The sequence below is a fragment of the Bos mutus genome, chromosome 6 (genome assembly GCF_027580195.1).
Source record: "Bos mutus isolate GX-2022 chromosome 6, NWIPB_WYAK_1.1, whole genome shotgun sequence".
NCBI classification, from domain to species: Eukaryota; Metazoa; Chordata; class Mammalia; order Artiodactyla; family Bovidae; genus Bos; species Bos mutus.
The window spans coordinates 90,138,249-90,156,756 of record NC_091622.1 but is presented as its reverse complement, the minus strand read 5'-3'; the positions used below and the strand labels follow the sequence as shown (position 1 = coordinate 90,156,756).

General features: G+C 33.9%; 1 protein-coding gene across 2 annotated transcripts in view; it reads left to right on the top strand.

The window, feature by feature from the left end:
* Window positions 1-16,860, top strand: part of G3BP2 (G3BP stress granule assembly factor 2) — a 37,163-nt gene extending 20,303 nt beyond the window's left edge. The window contains exons 3-12 of one of the 2 annotated variants that reach the window (XM_005909115.3): window positions 2,006-2,087; window positions 2,796-2,969; window positions 3,413-3,503; window positions 4,403-4,505; window positions 5,042-5,222; window positions 6,200-6,298; window positions 10,651-10,753; window positions 11,990-12,118; window positions 13,397-13,515; window positions 13,903-16,860. In XM_005909115.3, coding sequence (XP_005909177.1) covers window positions 2,006-2,087; window positions 2,796-2,969; window positions 3,413-3,503; window positions 4,403-4,505; window positions 5,042-5,222; window positions 6,200-6,298; window positions 10,651-10,753; window positions 11,990-12,118; window positions 13,397-13,515; window positions 13,903-14,175 — 1,354 coding nt within the window. In that variant the 3' untranslated portion in view covers window positions 14,176-16,860. The remainder of the gene's footprint in view (window positions 1-2,005; window positions 2,088-2,795; window positions 2,970-3,412; window positions 3,504-4,402; window positions 4,506-5,041; window positions 5,223-6,199; window positions 6,299-10,650; window positions 10,754-11,989; window positions 12,119-13,396; window positions 13,516-13,902) is intronic. The other variant, XM_005909116.3, reaches the window with a different exon arrangement.
* The last annotated feature ends 1,648 nt before the right edge of the window (window positions 16,861-18,508 follow it).

Below are 18,508 nucleotides of genomic sequence, written 5' to 3'. Positions count from 1 at the left end.
TTGATGGAAATCACAGGTTAAGTTGTTTCGTTTGGTTTTTGTGTGGTTTTTAAAAGTTCTCTGTAGCAGTGTTAGGAAATGAATCAGTTAATTGATTTCATTTGTGAAAATTCCTTCAGATTGATTCACAAGAGAATATTCCTTTGTGAGATGGCAACAGTAGCCTTGTTTACTAGTTTGGCAAGACATGTATGAGCTTACTTTTTTCTGGAGATTGAAATGAAATTGATTTATATTATGAGTAGTATTTATAATTTTTGTTCTACCTGTTGTATTTCTTAGTAGGTCAAAGATAAGTGAGACCTTTGTAAGGATTAGGCTGTGCCAGCGTTTATTGTAGAACACACTAGCCAGATGTGTACTTGTGTGTACTTAAGGAGAAGTACGTCATTGCTGCTTCGTATGGGAAAGAATGTTAAAGGACTTTTCTCTTTTATATATAGGTTCTCTTTATAAATGTGCTGGGCATTCTAAAGTTCTGTTTTGCATTGTGCCCTGCCATTGTTAAGCATGTGTGTAATATTCCCTATGTTATTCCAGGAGACATTTTTAGATAACTAACACTGCCCCCCCCCCCCCCCAAAAGAATCAGTACCTGTACATTTTTCTGATTATAAAAATAGAAACATTCCTGTTAACAGTATATGTGAGTTTGAGGGAGAATGGAATTATTAAGGCTTTTCATTATCTGAAATTTTGTCTTCACAGTGTAGGTATTAGCATTTTTAACTTTTCCTTTTTATAACAAGGAAAAACAAGACTCTCTACCATAATTTCAGGTAACAGCACAGACTTCTGTTTTATACTTAGCTTGTATAGCAGATTTCCCTATTAATAAAAAATTTAAGTTTGTTTAAAATTTTTTAGTTACTAACACGGTAGTGCATATCCTTTCTTATACGTGCATTTTTGTGCATCTTTCTAGTTGTTTCCTTAGGATAACTTCCTAGAAATAGAACTGTTAAATCAAAGGTATGATTTTCTCTAAAGCTTTTCTTATGCACACTTAACAGCCAAATTGTCCAAATGATAACTGTATACATGCTTGCCAGTAGTACATGGGAGAGAACAGTGTAAACAGAAAAAAAAATATGGGTAGTGGTTAAAAGCATGGGCTCTGGAGTCAGCTGCTCTGACTTGATAGGTGTGTAACATTTGAGGAGTTAATTTAACCTCTCCTGAACTTCAGTTTGTTCATTTAGATAACAGCACTTAGGTTAGTCCTGAAGTTGTTAGACTAGAATGAATCAATACATGTGTAGTGCACTGAGAATGTTGTTTGTCATAGAGGAAGTCTTCATGTTTTATTGCAGTAGGAGCTGAGTTCTCTTTATGAGAAAATTAATTTTGCATATTTGATAACCTTAATTTAGGAAGATCTCCTAGTTGCTTTATGTTAATACCAGAGAAACACTAATTTATCATGTACTTAAGAGCAGTATAAAAATATTGAGAAATTAGATGCTAAAATTATATATATATATATTAAACTTGATCTCTGAATTATTTCAATTAATTTAAATCTAAACTTTTAACCTTAGCCTTTGGAATTAGTAGTCATTTGGAACTCTTAGTAGAATGAATGTTAAATAGTATCTGATTCCAAACAGATCTAAACAACTGAGTTTTTATATTTGACAAAAATGGGTAAATAAATAGCAGCATCAGTATTTAGAATATATTTTGAATGTCTCATTTTCCCACTTAACAGCATATAGATAACAGTAAGATGAGAATAGCTAAAGACAGCATAACTAATAGCCAGGCACACTAAGAATTCTATGTCATTGCTCATTTAATCCTTATAATAACTCTGTGGAGAAGTCACTCTTATTCCAAGTTACCAAGGAAAGTGAACTTGAAGACTGTAAGTCTCAAGGTTACACAGCTAATGAGTGACAGAGCTAGAGCTGGAAACTAGCTCTGGTTAATACCGGGACTCTACTCCCTCTTAGACTTCTTTCTCTTCATAACTTTATGTTAATCATTATCAATGCTTTTTCAGGTTTTATGGCAGGAATTCTTCTTATGTTCATGGTGGTGTAGATGCTAGTGGAAAGCCCCAGGAGGCTGTCTATGGCCAAAATGTAAGTGTCAATTTCATATACATATTTAAGGTTATTTTAACTTATTTAAACTTTAACTTGTTTAAGTTAAGATTATTTTAAGTTAGAGAGTTGGAAAATAGCCTTCTTGTGCCCATGGATTTCTTCTTGAGTGTGATCAGTTAGCTGTGCTAAGATTTATGTTGCAATACTTGTCAAATGTGCTTTGAGTTCTTATAAACATTGATTTTGTAGGAAGCACAGTATTAACATTGGCATGGATACAAAAGAGAAAATGGGACATTTTTATATCACTGGTGTATTTTATACCTGAAACAGTTGAGACAGTGTATAACATTTATAGAAATGTGGGCTAAACCTTATGTTACAGGAGTGAGTAGAAATATATTCCTTATGACTTTGTAGAGGATGTGGGATTTCAGCTAGTCTCTGAATTATAGGATTGGCCTTACCAAACAAGAGGAAATTGAAAGAAGAAATGCAGACAGCAGTAAAGTAAAACCACATGTGAGGTCATGTAGTAGTCAACATAGTTTATGGAGCATGGGTCTGTCAGTAATGCATAGCATGGTGGAATGGATTCAAATGAGGCAGAGAGATTAAGTAGTTAGTATTCTAGAGTTGTTAGGAAATCGGTGGAAGTCTGTAGTATTGAATAAGTAACTTAGTATTAAAAATGTAATGCAATATCATGAGTTTATATTTCCTCTCCACCTTCTCCTAATAAAGGATATACACCACAAAGTATTATCTCTGAACTTCAGTGAATGTCATACTAAAATTCGTCATGTGGATGCTCATGCAACCTTGAGTGATGGAGTAGTGGTCCAGGTCATGGGTTTGCTGTCTAACAGTGGACAACCAGAGAGGAAGTTTATGCAAACCTTTGTTCTGGCTCCTGAAGTAAGTTTTCATTTCAATTAATTTTCATTTATGTGATTTCATTTTGCAGTTAACTAGTTGCTTGAAGTGGCTAGAGTTTCCTCTTATAGGTATAGGTATGCATATAGCTGTTTTTGAGAAATCTGTGTTGGACCTGTTCGTTTATTTGAACTTTCTGTGCTTTATTTAGCAGAAAAAATGAGATCCTGATACAGATGTGCAAACAGATGATTAAGATTACAGAAATAATATTAAAAGTATGTTATTTAATAGTTTGAAAGTAGTCGTTTCTTGAGTTTAGGTATTCTGTGATTTTCTTTATATTAACATTATAGCATGTTCAGCTTTGGAAAATTATATTCAGTATATATTATTTCTGTATTAAAATAAAAACTTTATTCTCTTTATGTCATACCACGTTTATGGGTATTTATGGAGTATTTGGGTGTTTTTTTTTTTAATAGGGATCTGTTCCAAATAAGTTTTATGTTCACAATGATATGTTTCGTTATGAAGATGAAGTATTTGGTGATTCTGAACCAGAACTTGATGAAGGTGAGGTTACTTTTAAGATACAAGGGTTTTGTTGGTATCAGTACTCTTTAATGACATGTAAAGTGTGAAACTTACAGAAATTTGACTCTGTAACTGAGTCAAAGCCCCTTTGCTCCTTTTTCTTTTTGTTTGTTTAAAAAACAGATGTTTTTTATATAAAATTCATACACAGAAAGTGGAAAAAAATCTCCCTCAATGTCATTCTCTATAGATAACCAAGAATTTGGTGCCTACTACAGAATTTTATTGTATTCTATACCAACTGATACTTTCCTAAAAGTGGAAGTAGCTGATTCAAAGCTAGGCCTTTTTTTTTCATCTAATGTATCTTTGTTAGCTGTTGATATTTTTTTGTCTGTACCATAATTATTTAATCTTCTATTGATATACATCAGCGCGTTTCTGATTCTCTGTCATTATTGCTTCATTGAATTAATGTGGCAAAGGAAACCGAGTTATGACTTTAAGACCATTTTTTCTGGGAACTTTGCTGATGGTCCAGTGACTAAGACCCCGTACTCCCAATGCTGGGGGCCTGGGTTTGATCCCTGGTCAGGGAACTAGAACCCACATGCTGCAACTAAGATATGGCACAGCCAAATAAATAATATTAAAAAAAAAAAAAAAAAAAAAGACCATTTTTTCCTACCCTTTGCTTTTTTTTTTTTTTTTTACCCTTTTCTTTTCTTACTAATAGATCTTTTTAAAAAATAGCATAATTCCAAACTTCATCTTGCTTGCTTTTTTTTAAGAGAACAAGGAATATTAAGTGCCTTTGTACTGTCAAGAAACACGCTGTTTTTAAACTATTTTATGATTTCTTTGAACATTAAAAATACATATATGAAATTGTGTATTAAGCCTCCTAAAGAAAGATGTGGTGTATTTTGTGTTGTCAGAATCAGAAGATGAAGTAGAGGAAGAACAAGAGGAAAGACAGCCGTCTCCAGAACCTGTGCAGGAGAATGCTAACAGTGGTTACTATGAAGCTCACCCTGTGACGTAAGAATAGTGCTTGCAAGGCCAAATTTGACCTAAACTATTCATATCATGTAGTTGCAAGTGGTTTTTGTTCCTAGAATTGTTGCTGAAAGTAAATTCTTGATAAAGCTATGTAGCCAGTGCCTGAGTATTTACCATGTTATATGCAAGAAATTTGGAAAGCATTCTTAAAACGTTTAATTCAAAAATTGAACATGGTTTGGCCTAAAACTAATCACTTGCTAATAATGTGTACTGTTCGGGACAACACAGAGTAGGCATTTTATTTTTTAAATAATGAGTTTTCCTTATTCCTTATTCTTTATTTCCTTATTTCCTAATAGTTAGTGCTAAAGTAAACATGTTGAATAATCCAGTTTTTACATTTAGGTTAAAGAAATGCTGCTTGAGAGTATTGTTCTTCTGCCTTCTGGTTCTTAGTGAACTTCGTGTATTATTACTTGTTCTGCCCATTAATTAGAGAAATGCTGGATTTTCTCCTATTTAAGTTGATCATTTCACTCCTACTGAAAAGGGAACGAAATGTTTTGTTGTAGTAATGGCATAGAGGAGCCTTTAGAAGAATCCTCGCATGAACCTGAACCTGAGCCCGAATCTGAAACAAAGACTGAAGAGCTGAAACCGCCAGTGGAGGAGAAGAACTTGGAAGAGTTAGAGGAGAAGTCTGCTTCTCCTCCGCCTGCTGAGCCTGTTTCTCTGCCACAGGAACCACCAAAGGTTAGATCAGAGGAACTCTTTAGACCCATAACATCACGCTTTCATACGGTGCCATTAATGAAGCATGACCTTTGTTCTGTTGTGTTTAATTGCTGAATAGTAAACTATGCTTTTTTATGTGTATGAAAGAAGCTGTGGGTTTTTTTGGTAATTCTGAGGAAATCGTACTTCACCCCCTAAAAAACACCCCTCAGAATAAAATTTAAGATTGATTCTTATCTGTGTGCAGTGTTTAGTACCATACATGAAATTATTCGAGTCCATGTAATAAAGTTGAGAGTTGCTCTTCCATTCTGTGTTAAGTCCTCTACACATGGATGCAAATAGGAGTCATGCAGTTTCCCAACTTAAAACAAATTTGCCTATTGTTAAAACAAGTGATATGTGTGCTATTTCTGGTTTAAATGGGAACAATTTCCTTACTACACCAAACTGTCTTGGAAAGATGAGTGATACCCATAGTGTTTCGTTTAAACCTACCTAAAACATCTTCTATCTTTCTGTAAAGTAGGTATATTTGGGTAGTGAGAGGAGGAGATTGCTTGTTCTATTTGTGAATGTCTGTTAAAGTTTCCAGCTAGTACTCTCTTCTTTCCTGTCCTTCCTCTCTCCCCTTAGCGCCATCACAACACCTTATCTTCCCCCCAAAAGGGGAAATAAATTGATTCTATTAGGTTCTTATTTTTCTAGCATGTGTAGTTGTTAGTGGTTTGCTTGCCACTTGCTCATCTACTTAGAGTATATAGGAACTTGCTTGTGGATTTATTTAGTAGTTCAGACAGTCATAATCTTGCATAATGAGATTTTGAAACCTGGCACATAGACTGGCATGTGTGTGTGTGCCTTTCTTTTTAGGAGTCCTCCAATATAGAGCAATAGTTCAGAAATGAAAAGAAAATATATATTTGGAAGTTTCCCTATAGGAATGTTGGTGGTTTTCCATGATTAGTAGTCTAGGTTTGTTGCATTTCCTGCAGGCTTTCTCCTGGGCTTCAGTGACCAGTAAAAACCTGCCTCCTAGTGGCACTGTTTCTTCCTCTGGAATTCCACCCCATGTTAAAGCACCAGTCTCACAGGTAACCAATCTGTGAACACATTGGATTGTATCCTTGTTACATTGCCAATTGCTTATCTCTTTCATATTTTTTAAAATGAGTCAATCAGAAATTATGGATTAAATATACAAAAAAATTGTATTAAATGTCAGTTGCACCCACTTTAAGCGCCAGATCTCCATTCATCATCTACATAGGTGGTATTTGGGGTATGGGTGTGTGAAATACAGATTTAGTTAGTTTTAACAATATATATTGTCATTTAAAAGCCTTCTTAAAATAACCAAAAAAGTCCTTTTTATAAGTTTAAAATATCATTTAGCAAAAATATTTTAGGGAAAAAATTTGAAAGCCACAGAGTAGTATGGCATTATAAAGAATCATTGTTATTTTTTTTTTAAACAGAAAACTGAAAAAAAAAAAACAAAAACAAAAAACCACTGCCTAAGCTCTCAGTCTGTAAGTGGTTCATACTGTTTAATTGAAGCCTGTACCAACTTATGACTGTAGTGTTTACCTTAACTGATCATTCTAGTATTCTGCCTTTTGTCTGTTTATCATCTTACCCACCTCAGAGCTTTCAAAAACATTGAAAAATAAAGACACTGGCTACCTAATGTGTTCATTAGTATACTTTACAGTTAACCCAATTCTAAAGTAAATAGGCACAGTTAAAGGGTGTCCAGTACTTCTCCTACATTTTGAGTCAAGCTTCATTCTGGTATAAAATTTACATGTAAAATGGTTAGTGCACATAAAATTGTGTTTATACACCTCTTTCTGTGCTCTAAACATTGAAAGTGTGAGATTTCAAAAGTAGCTAGGAATTATTAGGCAGTCTGCCTGGTGTTGGTACACATAATTAGCTATGTAATAGAATACATGGCCTTGTGGTAGCTTTTCTTTTTTTTCCAGCTAGATATTCAGGAAATACTGAGTAATTACCTCAGATCACAAACTAGAAGTCTGTCTTAATGAAGAAAATTATTTTGCCAAGTACTGATTGTACTTTTCTACCCATCTGAAGACTCAATAAGTGATTTTCTGAATTTTCTTTTGGAATTCTTGATTTCTTACCAGATTTGTGTTTGGAATCTTTTGAATTATTACTTGAATTTCAGAGAGTTGGCTACATTTATTTTAAACTTAGCGCTAGTTAAAAGTTAGAGTAACTAATGCCTATTATGCCTTTAGTATGGCACCACACATTGTGCAAAGTACTTATTTATTCTTACCTAATCCCTACAACCACCTTGTGAGAATGGTTACTATTATTATTCCTGTTTCACAGACAAGTAAATTGAGACCTCAAGTACTTCACCTAAGGTCAGACAGCTATATAAATAAAACAACAGGGCTTCGAATTCATGCAGTTGGATACCCATGCAAGCCTGTAGGTTTCTTCAGGCCTTGGAGGGCAGTGTATCTCTGCTCATCAAAGAAGAGTGTTTACATCAAGAAGAGGAGTGTTTACATCAAAGAAGAGGAGTGCTGTATCTAAGTCATGTCTATATATTACATTATATTAGATCCTAGCCTCTTGTCTAGAGAAATAAAATTTTAAGAAAAAAAAAAGTAAGAGACTGGATTGTGTTTTAATAACTTATCCCCTTATTAAGACAGAATTTTAAACATTTATAATTTAAAATTTAAAATAAGTTTCTGATCTCCTTAAGCTGTATAAGAATGGATTCATAATTGTTTTCCTTTTGATTTAATAAACCATTCAGTTTTATTTTGTCACTTTGGTATAGTATCCATTTCCTTAACACTTTGAGCATCGATTATTAATAAAAGGCTTCCCAGGTGGTGCTAGTAGTAAAGAACCCACCTGCCAAGGCAGGAGACAGACATGGGTTCGATCCCTGGGTCAGGAAGATCCCTTGGAGGAGGAAATGGCAACCCACTCCAGTATTCTTGCCTGGAGATTGCCCTGGACAGAGGAGCCTGATGGGTTCCAGTCCATGGGGTTGCAAAGAGTCGGATATGACCGAAGCGACTTAGCACACATTAATAAAAGGAGAATTAAATGTAATTCCAAAGTATTGGTAGGCATTAATTTAGAAGTAGTTAAGTTATTTTCTTGGAAGATTTGTTGGAAGTTGATCAGTTCATTTAAATAGCTTTTGTTTGGTTGAAGTACACATTAGTTGTGGTTTTACCTGCTATTCCTGAGTTGATTTGATGGTTTCATTTTTATTTCATATTCTGTTTGCTTTCATTTGTGGAATTTGTCATGTGAGCACACTTTCTGGTGGCATGGAATTAATTTTCAGGCCCTGAAGGTTGTATGTGGTTGTCTTAGTTACTTTATCTCCTTGGAGCAAGAATTTTTCATGAAATTAGTCCTGAAGAATTGTAAGTGCACAGCTGGCTTAGTTGACATATATTGAAAGAAATATTGATAATTTTTTTTTTGTCTCATATTTTTCTTGTACTGACATCAAATATCTAAAAAGTTGCTAAATTCATGTATGGGTTATTTGTAAGATGTTGGAATTTACTTAAACTTGTGTTTTTAATATTAAATCCTTAAAGGATAATAAGAACCTTTTTGTTTTGCTACTTGTAGTTATTTTTGTTTCAGTAATCTTTTGAAAAGAATCTGAATCAGTCAGCTAGAATTCTTTTTCTTGGATTGAATGAATTGAGGTTTTTCTAGGTATTTAAATTAAAAAGTGTGATTTTCTATGTTTGTTCCTTAAGTACTAGCTTCATCAAACTTTAGAAAATATTTGTTCTTTAATAAGGTTTTTTATTCATACTGTTAAAGTTGTGCTTTTAGGCCCTGCCCTCCTCAGTTGAAATTTCTAAATAACTTGCCTTTTCCAGGCATCATATCCTCAAATTATTATGTAGTCTTAAATTCTAAATACAGATAGCAGTGGTCTCAGGGCTGTAATGTTGGTTCCCTGGTCAGGCTAGAACATTCTTCTACATGTTTTGAATTAGAGAACCAAATATAATTTAACTTTAAATGAACCATTAGTTACTGAACATCTGTGTTTAATAGCACTGTACTTGGTACTTTTTCTGGTGTAGAAATAAGATATGGTCCTTGTAGGAATAAATACACATAAATAATTTAAATACCTGAAAGAGTTAGACATTGAAAATTTTTTTTTTAGCTAACAATTTTAGAACATGGGAAGCAATTTCATTTTGAGAGAAGTAGAAAATCTAGAAGAAAAATAACTGAGTGAGACAGGCAAATTTATTAAAGACTGCTAGGATAGGCGATAATATACCTTTTGGTTACAGTGGGTGAAACTATAAATTGTTTTTGGAAAAAACATAGCTCTTTGTATCAAAATTTGTCCTTGCAAATCATAGTATCCCAGTTATATAAATTATGAAAGAGTTTGAGCCACTCTTGGGCTGAGGTACTCAGAAGTGGTCAGCCATAAAGACAGCTAGTTTTCTGATTTGAAGACACATTCTCCATATTCCTGCTGAGTGTTTTCAGCATTCTTTGAAGGTGCATATGTTTTCTCTCTTCCTTGGACCATAAATATTTGGGCAATAGACTGCCTGAAGAATTTGGAAATACTGAAAATGCCATGTATGAAGGAAAAGGTAATAGATGTAGATGTCATGTTATATTTTTAACATAGTTATTTAATTACATGTATTTAGCAGTTAGCAGAAACTTTTGGAGGGTAACTTAAAATGATCTATTACTACTTCTACCACCCTCAAGAAAAAGTTGAGAAACATTGTTGGGGTCAGTCCTTAAATGCATACCTCTCTCATAAGGAAGAATAACAGGGAGCTAAAGGACTTCTGTGACTGTTTGAGATGCTATAAACATGTTCCTATATTGTTTTTTGTGTGCATCTTAAGGTAGTATTTTTAGGTGCCAGAGTATACTAAATTTTATATTTTGAATTACCAAAATATTGATTTTAAAAAATTATTCATGATGTGGAGTTTATATGAACACTAAATTTGAAGGGCAGCAAACTAGATAATTAGAAGTATGTATCATATATTTTTATCTTCCAAAGATAAAGACAGCTTTTTATTTTGTATATGTATTTACATGAAATGGCTCATCTTGCATTTTTTTACTTTCGTAGCAGTATCTGTCTCAATGTGGATGTAACTTTATTGAAAAAATATGGTTGTAAAAAACAGCTTATTATGAATTATAACCTAGAGTGAGAAAACAAAATTTACCCTACAGTCCTAGATTGGTACAGAATATCTTTATAAAAATTTATGTTTTACATATATAGGACATACACTAAAAAATATTCTAGACTTAAAATTACCATAATGCCTGCTGGTGACTTGGTTGTTGCTTTAGTTTGGTTGTTTTTCTCCTGTGGAATGTGTTTCTTTATAATGTGTTTTTTTCCCTTGTATTTTAGCCGAGAGTAGAAGCTAAACCAGAAGTTCAATCTCAGCCACCTCGTGTGCGTGAACAACGACCTAGAGAACGACCTGGTTTCCCTCCTAGAGGACCAAGACCAGGTGAGTCAGCCCCTCCTGTGATCTTCAGCAGTTAGCAGTTGAAAAGTTAGAGAAAACTGAACTGAAAAAAAATTTTTTTTAATTATAATGTATTTTATATGCAAATCCTTTTAGTACCAAGTTGCTTAAAGGCTAAAGTAATCTGATATATATACAGCCTGGGTAAAACAACTTTGAGGGGGAAATTAGTTGACATGCCATAGAGACATGTATTTTGAAAATAATAAGAGAATTTTGAGACACATTTTCTTTGGTTATTGTCACTGGTTCTAAGAATTCAAAACCGAGCTGCCAATAACCTACTCTCTTACTTAGCACTCTTATCTCTTCACAGATAAACAATAAGCACACCCTGATTCTTCTTATTTTGATTGTCTTAGGTATTAAGTAAGTTGCCATGATTTTTGACTTGTTTCCATTGTTAGCTAATATATGTAGAACCTCTATTTGAATTCTATGAATATGTTTAGATTGCTTTTGGGAGGAGGTGGGAGATAGTATACATCATATTTAGAAAATATACTTTTTTAATAAAAGTGTGTTATTAAACCAGGAGTTATGGGAGCTGGGATTCATCCCAGCCTTGTCACTGAGTTTGTTATTTTGGGTAAGACCCTTAAATTGTGACATTCTCTTAAACCATTCAGTTACTACACAAATTTTTTCTGTGTGATGCCTTTTCTTTATATGCCTCATTCTGTTCCTTGTGTTAGTGGGAGGATCATATAAGATTTTATATATGTATATATGAGCACCCTAAGGTGTATAAAAGGTTATATAAATGACATTATTGCTGTTAAATTTACTGATTTGGCTATAATTTTATACAACAGTCTTTTATACAAGATTAATTTGTGAACTGTAAAGTACTAAACAAATATTTAGTACAAACACATCTCACTATCTAAAAGCAGTTTGGTGCCTGGGTGATTGCAAGAGTTTGGTTAAGGAGAAATACTTATACTTCTGATACTTGGCTTTCACATGATCAGACCAGTAGATCTCGAAGAAGGGACTTTAGCAGTCTAGTCAGTACCCTCGGTTAACACTTCAGTGTCATGTTGTTTTCTAACTAACCTACTAATAATAGGCAGTTCCACAACTCAAAGGAGCTTATTATCTTATTAAACTAAAACAAGAATATCAAGTGTTAGGGTTTTTAACTTTCATTGCTTTGAACTAATTTTTATTATATGACATTGTAAGCTTTAATATCTGCTCTGTTCCTCTTCTCAGGCAGAGGAGATATTGAACAGAATGAATCTGACAACCGTAGAATAATTCGCTATCCAGATAGTCATCAACTCTTTGTTGGTAACTTGCCACATGATATTGATGAAAATGAACTAAAAGAGTTCTTCATGAGTAAGTGGTTTACTTTGCTTTATGGTAAAATTAAGCAGGAGGCGAAGAGAATTTTTTTTCTAATCATAAGACTTATTCCTCTTGACTTTTATTTCGGAGAAGTATTCTGTTGTTATAATCAGGATTTTCACATAACATTATATTCCAGATAATTGACGGTAATGCCAAATATTTTTGACAACTATTTTGATTTGCTGTAGATTCTAGAGTTTTTAAAAAAAAATTTTTTTTAGACTCTTCTTCCCCTTTGTTAGTTACCCATTTTTATTTTAAACTTTTTATCTTATATTGGGGTGTAGCCAATTAACGATGTGATAGTTTCAGGTGAACATTGAAGGAACTCAGCCATACATACACATGTATCCATTCTCACTCAAGCTCCTTTCCCATCCAGGCTGCCACATGGCATTGAGCAGAGTTCCATGTAGCTATACAGTAGGTCCTTATTGGTTGGTTATCCATTTTAAATATAGCAGCATGTACATGTTGATCCCAAACTGCTTTAACTATCCCTTCCCTTTTATCTGCTCCCCGCCCCACAGTCATAAGTTCGTTCTCTGTGAGTCTGTTTCTGTTTCATAAGTAAGTTCATTTGTGTCATTTCTTTTTAGATTCCATGTATTATGTCATATGATATTTCTCCTTCTCAGTCTGACTTCACTCAGTATGGCAATCTCTAGGTCCACCCATGTTCCTGTAGATGGAATGATTTTATTCTTTTTAATGGCTTAGTAGTATTCTATTGTATATATATTCTACACTGAGGAGAGTTCTTTTTTCATAATATGATTTTTAAAAAAACATTTACCTCTGTACATAGTATGTATATCTCTAGGTACCAGCCACCTTTAATTGGTCAGGAGTATAAGGTTGTATCAGATGTTTCCCAGTGACTGTACTTAGTGTTGATTGACCTGGTTCTGTAGAGGTTAGAAGAGAGAGCTGAGTGAATCAGTCTTAAATTTGGAAATGGGATTCATCTGGCAAATACAAATCTAATATAGAAAATAAAATTGTCTCTCTAAAATGTGTAGGTAACTTTTCCTTTTGAATGGACTGATAAAGATGCAGGACAACAGAATAGGCTAGTTGTTGGCATCTTAAGTGAATGACCTGTAAGAGTGAAAAGTATCTTAATGTGCACTGGCTATAGCAGCTTGCAAGTTGTGTTTTGAAATGGATCGGGAGAATGAGGTATTTCATTCTGAACTGTTAAAGTTACAAAATATCCTGTTAAAATATTTTATTTTATCCTTTGTGTAATGTATATTTTCACAGGTTTTGGAAATGTTGTGGAACTTCGCATCAATACCAAGGGTGTTGGGGGAAAGCTTCCAAATTTTGGTTTTGTGGTTTTTGATGACTCTGAACCAGTTCAGAGAATCTTAATTGCAAAAGTAAGTGACTTAAATGGCATGATTGAATACCTTCTTATTCCTGTTGTATTTAATGTGCATTAGTCTTTTTTAAATGGTACAGTTAAAAATAGTTTACTATGAACTAGTATTTATGCAAAGAATAAAGATGTGTTAGTAGTTTTAAAATTTGAGGTATGGGTCATTTTAAAATAAATTTGTTTCATTATTTACTCTGGTAAAGAAAGTTGGATATTGAGAATAGATTGCATGTTGAGAATTTTGAAAGTTTTTTTTGTCTTTTAGGATTTTCTTACTTTCTTACGTAAGTGATTTCTTACTTCTGTAAAAAAGTAAGAAAATCACTATTTCTTACACCACTATTACTGTCTAACCTGCCCATGTACATTTTTTTCTTCCTTTTTAAAGCCAATTATGTTTCGAGGGGAAGTACGTTTAAATGTGGAAGAGAAAAAGACAAGAGCTGCCAGAGAGCGAGAAACTCGAGGTGGTGGTGATGACCGCCGGGATATTAGGCGCAGTGATCGAGGTCCTGGTGGTCCCCGGGGAATAGTGGGCGGTGGAATGATGCGCGACCGGGATGGAAGAGGACCCCCTCCGAGAGGTGGCATGGCACAGAAACTTGGCTCTGGGAGAGGAGCTGGGCAGATGGAAGGCCGCTTCACAGGACAGCGTCGCTGAGGCTCCACTCTTGGCAGAGTCTTGGCAGTGGTACATTATTCATCGTGTTTGCATTCTTGTTAATTTTTTTTTTGGCTTTGGAATGTGACACAGCCTTTTTGATCATTTCTTTGATGTGAAAAGCATCTTTCAGTTATCAGTTAAATTGAGGTGGACATTATTTCCCCAATTTTACAACAAGATTCGCATTGTTAATTTATAAATCTAGACTTGGAGAATTAAGGACTGAGAAATGACCATATCTTAAACTGTCTACAACAAAATGAACTTAAAAGGACATGCCCAACTGAATTCAGGTCCTTTGAGTCAAAAAAATCCTCTGCTGCACATTTTGTTTAAGTGTTACTGTTTCTGCCTATTGTTGGAAACACAAATAGTGCAATTTGTGCAATTGGAGAATCTTGCCTTTTTTTCTTGGCTCCCCCCAAAAATACAAACCAACAGAAACTTGTTACGCACTCATCAGAATGCACTAATGGGTACTCTGAACTCATTAACCTTGACATCTGCAACAGGAGGCAACAGGGGAAAAAAATCTTTCATCTTTTTTTCCAGTAGAGCATAGTTTGTGAAATGATGAGGGCATTTTTACCTGCTTGCTGTGACCAGCGTGTGTACACATAAACCTTAACAAGACTACAAGTATATTCCAGAAGGAAGTCATTTAGTTATGAACTAAATAAAGATCAGAACTTCAAATGCTATGGTCTTAAATATTAGACCAGATTTAGTAGCTCCATATCTAAGGTTTTTTTCTACCTGCCCCTCTTCAGTACAGGGATGGCTGGCTGCTCAACACACTCCTCCTCCCCCTTTTCCTTTCTTTAAGCTGTGTACAGTGAAAATTGTCTTTACTGTATTTTTGTTCTCTGGTAATGTAATACGCATGATGGTGCCTTCTATTAATACATCATTCCAGTCTTGCTGGTAATTTTGTACAGTATAGTGTATAAATTGCTGTGCTGCAAAGCCAAACAGCTGCAAAATGTTGAGAAATCATTGAAGTATATAAAAATTGCAGTATCTTTAAAATCAGTAAAATTAACTAGAATATTATTTACCTTGTTCTTGAGTTAACAACTTTGTGTTCTCTGTGGGAGGGAGTCTTGTGTGTTTGGGAGGGAGAGTGAAGGAGGAAGTCAGTTATTTGAGTCAAAGTCTCTTGTTGACTTTTCTCTTAACCTGAAGGTGAACGTTGAAGCGTATCACTTGAGAGGTGCTTGGAAAAGTCAGTCAACTTGATGTACATTTTTAGTGACCTTTTAAAAGCAGTCAGATTCCATAAATGGCACGTAAACCTGAAGTGAGGATACTGCAATTTTCGGAGAAAAGAACAGCAGCTCTTAAGTGTTTGCATTTTCTATTTGGGGGGGCAGGGAACTGTCATTCATTTTGCACAATTCTTGACCTGATGTCAGCACCCGAGTGGCTCTGAATTTAAGTCTGGGACGACATCTTTTATTTTTACATGAATCTCTAAACAATTCTGTGAGCAAAGTTTGTAGCTGCTGGATTATTGTCTGTCTTTATAGCAAGTTCCGGTAAACCACAAATATGACAAAGGATATCCGATTTTATGCTTGGAGTATTTGGTACCTACCAGTTTCTGATGTTTCAGGCCAGGAGTGGGGTAAATAAGTGTGACCACTTAAAGCTGCTTGTAGCATGGAAGACTTCTCCATTCTGTCTTAGTAAAAGCAAACAAAAAATGCACTTGACATAATAGCAAACTGTTTCTTAATTATGAAACTGTTTGCTATTTAGTAAACTAGCAAATGATGCACATATTTTGTTTTCCATGTACCGGGCAATGTAAGTAAAATTAAGCCTATCCCTTTTTCCCCCCCTTGAATGAGGTCTTCCATGTTCGAGGAAAAGTCTTGCACTATTGGATATATTTTGGGGACACAGATTTCTCAATTTCCATTTTGGGGGGCTTAAGGATTTTTTTTTCCTGTTTGAAATACATTTACGCTTTCTAATGTATAGTACTTGAAGTTCTTACAAGAAAATTACTTTTGAGTTTTGAAGCTTTTATTCAAACTGCTTTTAAATAAGTGGTTTCTTGTCAGTGTTTTTTTTTTTATATATAGCATATTGTTCCTCTTTCATTTCTTTCTCTTCCTTCATTTGATATATATATATATAAAATTTTCAATCCAAGATATTGCCCTACCGCCCATGAAAACTGTTCTGGCACCAAAAGTAATGATAAATGTTAAGTGTAATAGAAAATTAAAGCAAAGAGCCATTCAGCTTCAGTCTCTACATACCATGAATAAAACATTAAAACATCACATGGAGAAGTTTACATGGTGATTGTTCACCTGCAGTACTGTGGACTTTTAACATTTTGTCCCCTTTTCAGTGAACCAGAGTAAAAATATTCATCTACCATAACTGTCATTTGCTGGGTTTTTTTATTGTTGTTGTTTGTTTGTTTTTATTTTTTGGATGGTAATATTCTATTCTATCCTTATGACACTATTGCAACCAAATTGGCTTTACCATCTTGGCTTTAGTAGGTATAGAAGACAATGGATTACCATCTTTATTGCTGTAATGTGTTAAGCATTATATGCTAGTAGTATCTAGTTTAATTGTTTCAGGTGGAAAGTATTCTTTGAGTTTCCATTTTGAATGTGTTTGGACTAAACAAACAATAAACTACTGATGTCTGCAGCATTTTATCTATGTCCCTAATTTAATCTATAGGTTTGTGTTCTGAAATATTTTCTCCCAGTGGCATTTCACACAACCTCAGTAAAATAAGGAATTGTTCTAAAATCAACTGATTATTATTTGTGAAATTTGATACATAAATTATTTAAGTAAGACTTGAACATAATTACTTGAACTGAGATAGATCGCAATTCAGTTAGATAGCTGATAAACAAGATAGAGAATGTTAGACCAGAATAATAAGTGGTGAGGAAGGTAAGAAGCAGACTACTAAACATTTATTTATTTGTTTTTAATAATCTTGGGTTTTCCAAAGGATTGCTACTTCATCTCAGAAGGAAGAGAGGATGGGAAGATCGAGGTGATCTGAAGTTATGGACATGACCAGTTCAGCAATTGGAACAAATTTGTGAAGCTCTAAAAGAATATTAAAAGGGAAAAGAATCATTCAGTCATAATTAACAAATATATTCTTCAAATGAAAAATAAAATCATAAGGCATATGTAATTTTAGAACTTGAGACTTTTACTTTGTTAACAGGGATAGTACAAGTGAATTTTTCCTGATATATTTATAACACTGTATGAAGATTCCGTAAATCAATCTTTACTAGTTTGTACTGGAGAAAAGCTAGACTGTTATTCAAGTACTTTTAGGAAGTAAGACTTAAGATTTTTTAAGTGTCTATTAGGCTCACTTCCAATTATGATGTATAATAACATTTAATTTTATGGCTATGGAAAAACATTCAGAAGGGATAAAATGTATGTACCATACTATATTGAAAACAAATTTGAAGAAGTAAAATATTGTTTGGTCCAGGAAATATGGAACAAAATATTTGAAAGTTGAACCACACATGATGCTTCGTTTCAGTTGTGTTATATAATATAGTCTTTGTATCAAGTAAATGAAAATGTAATGAATAGATGTTCATATTTTTTCTTCAGGATAACCTGCTCATCATAATTTATATTTCAACTTCAGGTGAATACTTGATTTTTTTTTTTTTTTTTTCCTTTTCAGTCTGTTTTCGTAAGACTTTCTAATTATTGTCTTGATCATTTTAATGCCAGAATTCTAAAGTATCTTAAATGACTGGGTAAATGAATTATGTTTTATTATGTTCTGAAAGATTTCCCTTCATAAAAGATATGAGTAGTTTAATAGATCATAAAAGATGTCAGTAGTTTTGTTTAAAGCCATTTGCATAGTTGAGTCAGAATTCCTTCAGTTTTCAAGGTATTTTTGACAATTGAAGTCTTCCAATCTGTTTATGTAGTATGTAACCACACCTTATACTTAAGAATTAATAGGAAATGAAATTGGTTTTTAGCATTACCAAATACTGGGCAAAATACTATAAGTGAGAGTTTAGAATTAAACATTCACAGTAAGATTACTACTCTTGTCCCTGATCTCCTAAGAGTTTTGATAAAGCTGGCTGCCTGCTTGGAATGCTTTCAGTTTTATGACAATAAACTCATCACCCCATAACCACCACCACCTGCCCCCTACACACATACCTATCCTTTCTGTCCTCAGCCTGTTTCCCCACAAGTTTTCTCTGAATGGTTTCATTTAGGCCAGGAATTACCTTAGCTTCAGTATATTGTCCATTCAGTAAATTTCATGTAGTGTGATGATAAG